Source organism: Antrostomus carolinensis, unplaced genomic scaffold (assembly GCF_000700745.2).
Source record: "Antrostomus carolinensis isolate BGI_N321 unplaced genomic scaffold, ASM70074v2 scaffold2336, whole genome shotgun sequence".
NCBI classification, from domain to species: Eukaryota; Metazoa; Chordata; class Aves; order Caprimulgiformes; family Caprimulgidae; genus Antrostomus; species Antrostomus carolinensis.
Genome location: NW_010321090.1, coordinates 27,202 through 38,567, shown reverse-complemented (window position 1 = coordinate 38,567; position 11,366 = coordinate 27,202). Strand labels below are relative to the sequence as shown.

Genomic DNA, 11,366 nt, shown 5'->3' with positions numbered 1-11,366 from the left:
TCCTTTGAGGTCAGATCATAGAATCGTTTTGGTTGGAAAAGACCTTCAAGATCATCGAGTCCAACCATAAACCTAACACTACCAATTCCACCTCTAATCATGTCCCTAAGTGCCACCATCTACATCTCTTGTAAATACCTCCAGGGAAGGTGACTCCACCACCTCCCTGGGCAGCCTGTTCCAATGCTTCACAAAGCTTTTGGTGAAGAAGTTTTTCCTCATATCCAATGTAAACCTCCCCTGGTGCAACTGGAGGCCATTTCCTCTGCCCTATCATCTGCCACTCGTGAGAAGAGACTGACCCCCACCTCTCTACACCCTCCTTTCAGGTAGTTGTAGAGAGCGAGAAGGTCTCCCCTCAGCCTCCTTTTCTCCAGGCTAAACAACCCCAGTTCTCTCAGCCACTTCTCAAAGGACTTGTGCTCCAGACCCTTCACCAGCTTCACCGTCCTTCTTGGGACCTGCAGACGGTGAGCCAATGAGAGTTGCCTGTAAGCTGGGACTTGGCAACATAAAAAGGGCATCAATCTTTAAGGTAAGACGTATGCAATTTTTTGTTTATTTATGGAGAATGCTGTTATATTTATAATAATGCATTTGAAACCCCCTCTGTAATTCTGTCAACAATGTGCATTCATTTAACAAGAGGGATGATGAGGTAGGGAGGGTCTGGAAGGACTTTGAAGATAAAAAATATGTCTACCATAAACCTGCAGCAGAATTTACACTTCTGAACTAAAGTCTCATGCTTCCATTTATAAAGACAAACTTCCGCACCTAAATCTCAGTGCCGCTCAGTTTAGTAGAAAAATAATATTCCGGTTAAAAAAAACAGCAGATGGGCAACCAAGGTAAAGGGCATTTAATTTCAGTTGCCTCTCCTCCATGCCAACACACTACTTTGAAGGGACTGCAAGTGTGGGAGGGGAACATATGTGCATGTGGATTGTGCATCTCAGAGAATATTTGCTGTTGGAACATTCTCTCTCCTTTCTTTACTCTTTCTTTCCATAAAAATCTCAAATGTACATTCACACCATGGGTGGTTCCACACAGTTCTACTTGCTGCCATTTAAAAAACCCACTGCTCGAGTCAGAAAAAGCTCTTGGACCTGCCAACAATGTTTCTCTATACAAGGATGTAAATGAAGAATACGCTACTAATATTGAAGCATGAGACTCTGGAAAGAGAACTGATCTGGGTGAAATTCTGTTACTGTCTTAGGGAGAAACTTGTGGTACCTCTGGAAGAGAACTCTATCATCAAGACAGATCTGTCACAATAGCTTGGACTTCTGGAAGAGGTGAAAGCAACCTAGAAATCCACTTTCCCAGACCCAGAAGTGAACAGCTATGTTGAGGATCGTAAAGACAGGATGCAGGAGAATCCATAGCATAGTCTTCAAATTCCATGTGCTTCATCTCCAGCAGCAGGCAAGAAACTTAAAATGCTCTTTAAGGAATGTGAAAGTGATGGAGTGAAGAAGTATAGCACCTCGGTTATTAGCCAGATGACAGGCTCAAAGAGGTGCTAAATAGACCTTAAAACAGTTTAAGGACAGACCTGATCCCTTCAGCTCAAGTGGGTACTCCAAAATGAGCACTCACTTTATCAGAATTGATAAACTGGAGGGGACTAACACAACACACTGATCTGAAAATTAACTGAGAGCTTATTCCTTTCTGCTATTTACGACATGATCTTTTCTGGGGTGAAACCAGCAGTCCTGTAACAAAGGCAGCCAATGAAACATGCATCCTGGTCCATGCTATGGAGCGTAGACCTTGAAGGAAAGGTGGTATACAACAGGTAAATCTCCCCGTGCTTTGACTGAGTAAAGTTAGCTGCAATTGTTGAGGCAGCAGGATAACACAAAGCCTCTGACCCCTAATAAGACAGGTTGAAAATAGGTTTCTCCTTGAAGCCAGACAGAGAGGTAGATACCTGTCAGTCCTGGGAAGAGATCAGGAGAGGAGACTGGCAGATGCCTGCGTGCCATTAGAGGGTCTGGACATCTGAGTTGAGGATGGATTAGCTACACTGCATACAGGTTGTAGTGACAATCTGCTTAAAACTTAAAACTTAAAACTGCTTAAAATTTTACCTGCTGAAGAAATAGGTACAGACATTTTACCCATCTCCCCCTCCTGCATGTGCTGGTTTGGGCTGGGGTACAGTTAATTTTCTTCACAGTAGCTGGTACAGGGCTGTGCTTTGGATTTGTGCTGGAAACAGTGTTGATAATGCAGAGATGTTTTAGCTATTGCTGAGCAGGGCTTACAGAGTGTCAAGGCTTCTTCTGCTCTTCACACCACCAACAAGGAGAATGGGGGTGCACAAGAAGTTGGGAGGGGACACAGCCGGGACAGCTGACCCCAACTGACCAAAGGGATATTCCAGACCATAGGACATCATGCTCAGGATGTAAAGCTGGGGGGGAGAAGAAGGAAGGGGGAGATGTTCGGAGTGATGGCATTTGTCTTCCCAAGTCACCGTTAGGTGTGATGGAGCCCTGCTTTCCTGGAGATGGCTGAGCAACTGCCTGCCCATGGGAAGCAGTGAATTAATTCCTTGTTTTGCTTTGCCTGCATGCACAGCTTTTGCTTTACCTGTTAAATTGTTTTTATCTCAACCCATGAGGTTTTTTTTTTTCTTTCTTTTTCTTTCTTTCTCTCTTTCTTTCTTTCTCTCTTTCACCTTTCCAATTCTCTCCCTCATCCCACTGTGGGGACTGAGCAAGCAGCTGTGTCATACTGGCTGTCTGGGGTTAAACTGTAACACTGCAGAAAGTCAGAAACTTGAGTAGAAATTCAAACAAGAACAGTAGCTTATTCAGGGGGATGAATTCATACCTGACCAACTATGACAGTCTGCAACGAGGCTGAGGAACACACACAAGTCCCCAGACCACCTTATACTCTGAGGACATGGTGATGACCATGACTGAGAAGGAGAATGAGGAAATCCATCTTCCATCTGACCTAGACGTTTATCATTTATCCTTTTGGCTGTGACATGGCAAGAAGCAGTATCTGAAATGATGAAGTCAAGTCCAGAATAGTACTCCTAGCATCTAGAGACACCCCAGGATCGGTGGGCAATGCAGACTATACATCAGGCCATGAGATGGTTATTTTGGGGACCTACCATCCACTTTAGGGCAAATCTTGGCATTGCTGGAGTTTGTCATCGACTTTAATTCCCTGAACAGTTGCAGAAGCCAAGATAGAGATTTAGGCAGCAGTCTGAGCATTGCTGGTGCCAAATATGGAGATAACCAAGTCAGTTCCACTAGTCCTAAAGAATGTAATGGCAGTGTTGGTGGAGCTGATGTACCTAGACCCAGAACTGCTGCAACAGATAAAGAAGAAAACAAATGCTTACAGTGCTTCATATTGGCCTTCAGTGGCTGAACTAGTTCTGGGGATGACCAAATCAGAGGCCTCTGTGGTAATCACAAGGATCTGAGAGGACTTGACTTTACCAGTCTGGAAGGGAGAAGACAGAGAGACTTTCTTGGGATGGCTTTCTTAGGAGGATGGCCAGTGGCAGATCAAAGACAAAGCAGTCAGATTCAGATGACTGCCTTCCAGCCCATGATACCCACTGGGTGGGTAATAAAAAAGCTTTCACTGCCTTTCTCAAGGAGAAATTTTCTGTAGTTCAAGCTCACCATCCTTTCCAGTTTTAAGGAACACCACATGGAACACTTGCTGGGAGCAAGACCTTCTCTGTCACACTAACAAAACCCTGTACATGTGTCAGAAGATGAAATTCAACCCCAAAGCAGAGATACACCCAGGGTGTAAAACAGTCTTGGGAGATACCATCAAAGCTGAAGAGAAGCACAGCCTCTGCTATTGGCAATCAACAGCAGCAACTGGGGAGCTGTGAGAAAATGAAATGACACAAGAGTTATCTACCTCACATTCTCACTGAGCATGGGAAGGTGAGCACAGCCCCTAATGAACATTGTTTCTGGTCTCAAGCAACAAGTCATGTAAATATCTATAATCTGAATGTAGTTGTGGACAATCACTCCAAAAAATAAAAAGGTAGGTCTTCCAGATGCAACTTTATACTGAATAAACCAAGTCCACCAATTTACGTCTGCTCATTCACTATTTCCTCTGTGCTTCATAGAGACCTATTCCAATTTGCACTTAATTGGATTTCTACAGCTAATGGTGAAACGAGGTGTAAAATACGTATCTTTTGGTAGTCAATTAAATTTAACTTAAATCCCAAACATGTATAAAGCAATGACTGATCAGTGCACAATGCTAGTCAGCACAAACCCAGCACCATTTAACTGATGAAAAACTCCTCCCTGCAAATATGCTACGTCACCGACACTATTGACAGAGCAGTAGTCAACTTGTGATAAATTTCACAAAGTTACATTCCCTGCTCATTTCAGATAGGAAATAAAGAAATCAAAAGTGATCTAGATGAAATGAAAGATAAAATAAACTAACAAAGAGGAAAAAAATATATAACCATACTTCATGTGAATCTGTATACACTGCACTGTGATTTAAAATTATTTATGTGAATACACTCACATTTTTGTTCACTGGTTTAGCTCAAAACATGTATTTTCTTTTTTTCAGTGGCAATCAAACTCTTAAAGCTTCAAATAAATAAATTTGTTTACTTCATATCACCAAGAATTCTATCTATTCAGACATTTAAGAAACTAAAAAAGAAATGGGAGGAGGACATTTTTCATTTGAATAGAGTAACCTTATTATCTCAGTTACTTCTATATCAATTTTCTATGTAAAAAAATTATTTTTCAATTGCCTGCCACAAGAATTTAGATTCAGAATCAAATATTAAGCAATGATCTCTTTGTTTTCTGAGATGCTGAAAGCCAAGTACTACCCTCACATAAATCTTTGTAACCCCATCCTTGTCAGAGTACATCATTAAGTTCACACTAGAGAAGTTGTCTTCATTTGGGCAAAGGTGTTACTGGGCCACATGTGAGAACAAACACCTGAAAGCAGTAATTAGCTCATATTTAGCTCCAACATGTCCATCACAAAAAATAATCCAGAGCAATACTACTTCTGCAAGGCTGACAGCAACAAGAACAGACAGCAACACTTTACATGCCAAGCTTTTTATGTGATATCACCTAAATCCCTCCCTTTTTCCATGCTTGGTTCTTCTAGACATCCCATAAGTAGTCCTGTGCAGTCCCCAAAAGTTTTTCCCCTGCACCCCCTAACATGTCCCACACCCCCAACTAGCAATAACCTTAGCCCAAAAAGTGACCTGCAGAGCTGCTCCTGATGGCTCATGGTGCTGGGTTTCATTACCTGGATGCTGGCGCTGAGGTTCTCCTGGGACAACGCTGGGAGGGGACTGGACAAAGCCTCCCTTCCTCTTGGTCCTTAATTTGGGTTTCTACCTGTCCCTGTGCTCCTCTGGGCTTGTGGAGTTGGATCTTCCACAGCTAGTACCCTGGCAAGGTACCACCACCGCCTCTCTGGGCTCCTTTGTGGATTTTGCAGATGAGCTTTATTACACCCTGAACAGGGACCACTGCACTCAGCCAGCCTTGAAATATAACGACTTTCCACCAGCTTTCTAAGCTCTAACACACAGATTTAATCTGTAACAGGTCATCTGTTTCTTAAAATAACCTGTGATGATCAATCCCCTTTCAGCATCTGTTTGAAATCATCGCATATTGCTTGCTATAAACCAAATATGGTTATTAATGATTGGGTAAATCATATCATGAACAAAATGGTGAGGACAGGTTGTAGACAGTAATTTGTGCACGTCCCTAATGCTGCAGCTTCAGCAGTCTCATCAAGGTCAAGGCAGCTATTCGAGTGGTTAAAACAAAGCCTTTGTGTCTCAGCAAAACTGGGGTGTTACAGATGACAGCCCCTGATCGACATGCCCAGGGTCTCACCCAGCACCCAGCCCGGTGGAGTCTTTACAATGATACAGGAAAGCTTTGGATCAGCCTCTAGAATCGCAATGTTGGGTTTTTTTCCATTTAATTTTGGGGGTTTGTTTATTACCTCTCTGTTGGTCTTCTGTTCCATTAAGCTGTTTTTGTGCTTCTTCAATTTTATCTGCAAGAAAGAGAAGTCATTATTAAAATACATATATGTATATATAAAAAAAAGGCAAGATTATAGAAAGTCATTTATTGAAATCTGTCTTGAGCTATCTGTTTATATTTAGGAGCAATACCATTCACACATAAATATGCAGTACATTATGAGTAATACTGCCACATAAAATTTTATCATGTTTTACCAGCAAGGCTATTGACATGTTAAATTACACGGAACTGCAGAAAGAAAAGCATTGGCATTGGACCTGCAGCCAACAGCTAATCCCGCTGTAGTTTCGTACCATCGATAATAATTTATGCAGTCAGGGGACTCTTCAGAATAGGTATTATGGTGCATTACAGACTATTTTAATAGGTTTTTGTTAGAACAAAACAATGTGGTATTAAACACAGTGATACAAAGAGCAAACAGGATTTGCTAGGTGAAGCGACGGAGCCAATACTGTCACACTGGAGTAGTGGGGGGTGAGCAGTAGCCCAGTGCTTATTCTTCTGTGAAACTACCCAAAATTTGCAGGAGCAAAGAGGCCTCGAGTCTTCACGCTCACCCTGTTTGTGTCAGATGGCCGGCTGCCCCCCAAATACATCGGTGCCAGGAAGGGAGCTGTGTTTCTGCCACTGTTGCATGGAAGATCCCATGGGAAGGAGGGACCTCCGCCTGCACACGTGTGTGTTTCCCTGTGCAGAGCAAGAAGCAAGAAAAAGGGGCAACTGGAATGAATGAAAACTCGAGATTGATTTCTTTTTTGGTAGCAATCCTCAGTGGCTTCAGTGCTAGAGGTTGTGTTGATAGGAAGCAGTGGTACTGGCAGAGGTTGAGCTCCACATCCAACTGTGGCCTGACCAACCAAGGTCTAAGCTTGGAACGTACCTTTCAGATGTATTTGATCATTTTCCCAAACTGTGACAACTTTTTTTGTTTTCTTTCTTTGTGGTGGTGGATGTGGTTTTTATAAAATTAAATTGATGATCATTTTCCCAAACTGTGACAACTTTTTAAATTCTCTCTTTGTGGTGGCAGAAATGGTTTTTATAAAATTAAATAAAAAAAATTTAAAGGTCCCTTCCAACCCAAACCATTCTATATTTCTATACCTGGATTCAACCTAAACCTCTCCGACTCGACACGTACACCTCAAGAACTACCAGACTTCATGGCTGCCATATGCAGAAGGAAGAAGATAGCTCTGCAAAGTCCTCACCTCTTTCTTCATGAGTGTGGATGCTGTTATTCAGTCTTTTCCTCACTGTTCCTATACAATGCAAGGTTTCTAGAAAATGGTCCTTTCCTCAACAGACTTTTAAACCAGCACTTTTAAGGGACTTTAATATTTATGAGCTGAACCACTCAAGTACACTGGAACCGTTTATTCACAGTTGAGGTCTGAAATGGTTTTCCAATTATTTTCTCAGTAGAACTAAAAAATTATAACTGAAACAAACCTTCCTCACAGGTTTTAAGACTGAGTTTTGTCCAGCTCACTCCAGTTCTGCATTTCTGCCTTTCAAAACTAGTACCAGGTTCCCTTCCTCACTAAAACTCAATCATTTCTCTCCTGTACGTTGTCCCAGGGAATGGACCAAAACACCTCACAAGGATGCTGACCAGGCACATGCCCAAAGCCAGCGCTGAAGAGGTTAACAAGACATATATACATATTTAAAGGGAAGTTTTAGACACAGTCTCTTTTGTGCTGATGACAAACACAAGCAACTTAAAAATAATAAATAAAAAAAATAATCAAACCTTCCGTAGCTCTTTACCAACCCAGTTACATGAGCTTACTTTAAACAACAAAGATTTTATATTCTTGATATTTAAACTCTTCCTGGATTTCAGCAACAGCTGATATATGTATCTACAAATTTTTGTATAGAAAGTGCTGAAAATAACAATTTCTAACAAAAGTAAGAAGAAACATAAACAAAGCATCTTTTTTATACATGTGCCACTAATGCTATTGGAGAAAAATGTATCTGACAACCTTCTACTGGTTTCCCCCAGATTACTGCTTTACAGAAAGATGATGGAATAAGCAATTTACAAAGTTCCAAGACAGCTGATAAAATACATGAACACACAAGAAAAAAACCCAAACATTAACAAATTAACCCTGTAAACAGAGCTCTGAGATTCATGAAAAAGCAAGCAGCAATCGAATAATAGACTGGCTATCAAACTCATTTCCTCTCTGTTTAGAAATATATCTAATGCACCAGATACAGTGTTTATCTCTTGAGAGGACATAAAAGATTTGTCACCAAAATTTATACTTAAGTACACAGACAACTCTGCATATTTCACATAAATGCAACAATAAATGTATGCATTTAAATTCACAACTATCCTATTTTCTAGAGAAAAATTACTTAAGTATTTTGGAAGTATGCTACATTAAGTTGCCAGAAAGATTAAATGCTTTGATCTCCTTAATTTAATTCTCTCTCTTGCTTATTAAAACAAACAAACAAAAAAAATCGGTGTTCCTATCAGAAATTCCCAACCACTTCTTTGTCAGACTGCAATCCCAAACAAAGAAACACAGATAACCAAAATAATAACTAGGTAAACAATTCCTTGGTGCACAGTCAGAAAGTCTCCTTCACTTCCTGCACCTCCATGTTTTCCCCAATGGGTTGTATTTATTGCATCCAGGTTTTCCTAACTATGGAGGCATCTCTGTGCAGAACAGTTTCAAGTAGGGCTGGAGCACCTCTCCTATGAGGACAGGCTGAGAGAGTTGGGGCTGTTCAGCCTGGAAAAGAGAAGGCTCTGGGGAGATCTTATAGCGGCCTCCCAGTACCTGAAGGGGCTACAAGAAAGCTGGGGAAGGACTTTTCATAAGGGCAGTTAATGACAAAACAAGGGGAAATGGGTTTAAGCTGAAAGAGGGGAGGTTGAGATGAGATATTAGGAAGAAGTTCTTCACTGTGAGGGTGGTGAGACACTGGAACAGGTTGCCCAAGGAAGTTGTGGATGCCCCCTCCCTGGAAGTGTTGAAGGCCAGGCTGGATGAGGCTTTGAGCAACCTGGTCTAGTGGAAGGTGTCCCTGCTGATGGCAGGGGGGTTGGAACTGGATGATCTTTAAGGTCCCTTCCAATCCAAACCATTCAATGATTCTATGACGTATTAGGAATATCGAAAAAAATCAGTGTTGGCTCTGGAAATGGAGACAACGATTTTGACCGTCAATGAGGGATGGGTCTGAACATGGGTCTGCCTGCTACACGTTTCAGTGAGGACTACATCCCCGTAACGACCCGTATCACACAACTACTCGCTCCTCTTATTGGTACATTTAACACCATCGTATGAAATTTATGGCAGCTGCTTCCCAGTCTGTCACATTTTACAACTACAGATCCTATATTGGCGATGGCCTTACAAACCACCATGGTTTAGGCTGGAAGGAAGAATGGGGTTATCTTGGTGTGAGGAACTGCACTATAAACTTGTCTCAAAGATTGCTTGCAAGGACAGTCACAAGACCACCAGGTTCTGGAAACCCCGACTTGTGAAGGCGCCCTGCCCGCGGGGGTGTTCTGCCCGGACATGTCCCTGCCCCAAGTGCTGGGGGGCACGAAGAGACGTGCCATTGCTATGGAAGCTACAGCCCTCAAAGGAGTATTTAAGGAGGGAGAAAAGGAGGGAGAGAAGGAGAGAGACAGAGAGAACGACCTCCTGACCGCACCTCGCCACACCGCATCACCACTGGAACAAGCAACTGAGACCTCCTTGCCCGCCTCTCACCGTCGCCTTGCCGCTGGACCCGTGGTGGTGACTATTCTTGCTGTCCTATCCTGACTCCTTGCTTGATTTCCCATCTTTCATTCCATCCTGTCCTATCGCTGTTCTCTTTATTACTCTTCTTTTTGTAATAAAAGGTGTTCTAGGAGTGCGGCATGTGACCTCGTTTGTGTCTTAATCTCGCTCTTGGGATCATATCGAAACCTTCCCTGACATCGGATTGGGATATTTAAATGATCCCGACATCGGATCGGGACACTTGGACAACCACGGAGCAGGCAGGAAGAGCAAGGTTTGAACCACTCAGCCAGTGAGTTCATCCCTGGTTCTTCTGACAAGTCCCATGTACGTCAACAATAACTGGTTAACTAACAACAGACTGATATTATCCAGTCATTTCCTTCTCTTGTGTCTCATTAAATTAGCTCTATGTATGTGAACCATTTTAAGGTAAATCATTTGAAAACAACATTATAAACATTTTAAGGCAAATCTTAGCACAGGAAAGACATGGATCTGTTGGAGCAGGTCCAGAGGAGGCCACAAAAATTATCAAAGGGTTGGATCAGCTCTGCTATGAGGACAGGCTGAGAGAGTTGGGGTTCCTCAGCCTGGAGAACAGAAGGCTCCAGTGAGACCTTATTGTGGCCTTTCAGTACTTAAAGGGGGGCTATAAGAAAGATGGGGACAGACTTTTGAGCAGGGCCTGTAGTGATAGAACAAGGGGTGATGGTTTTAAATTAAAAGAAGGGAGATTTTTACTAGAGATAAGGAAGGGATTTTTTACAATGAGGGTGGGGAAACCCTGGCCCAGGTTGCCTGGAGAGGTGGTAGATGCCTCATCCCTCATTCAAGGTCAGGTTGGATGGGGCTCTGAGCAACCTGATCTAGTTGAAGATGTCCCTGCTCACTGCAGGGCGGTTGGACTAGATGGCCTCTAAAGGTCCCTTCCAACCCAAACCATCCTAGGATTCTATTCTATGGAATTATTTCAGATAATGTACCATATTCTTTCACAATTGTAATATAGATTTTCTAACAGTACACACCTTGGAAAACTCTTCATCAGCAAATATACATTACACAACAGCCATCAGCAAAACCCAGAAGGAACTGAAAATTGTAAAGTCCACTATTAATTGCAAATAATATTATCCAATCCAATATTCACTTGATTTAGTATTATTTCAGATTTGAACCTGCAATACTGAAGATAGGCAGGTAGTGGAGGCCCCATCCCTGGAGATATTCAAGGTCAGGCTTGATGGGGCTCTGAGCAACCTGCTCTAGGGAAGGTGTCTCTGCTCAATGCAGGGGGGTTGGACTAGATGACTTTTGAGGGTCCCTTCGAACCCAAACCATTCTGTGATTCTATGATACTGTCTAATCTGAAAATTTTATAAAGAAAACATTACTTTATCACTGGAATATTATTTACTTTTACTAGGATAAGAGAAAATAATTTAACTAATGAAAATTACTAATACCTGGCAGGCACAGCACCCTCTTTATT

At 42.2% G+C, this 11,366-nt stretch overlaps 1 protein-coding gene across 1 annotated transcript in view; it reads right to left on the bottom strand.

Moving 5' to 3' along the window:
* Nucleotides 1-11,366, bottom strand: part of HIVEP1 (HIVEP zinc finger 1) — a gene marked incomplete at its 3' end in the record, with an annotated part of 75,159 nt that overhangs the window by 44,280 nt on the left and 19,513 nt on the right. The window contains exon 3 of the mRNA XM_010169786.2: nucleotides 6,046-6,099. Within this exon, the coding sequence (XP_010168088.2) occupies nucleotides 6,046-6,099 (54 nt within the window). The remainder of the gene's footprint in view (nucleotides 1-6,045; nucleotides 6,100-11,366) is intronic.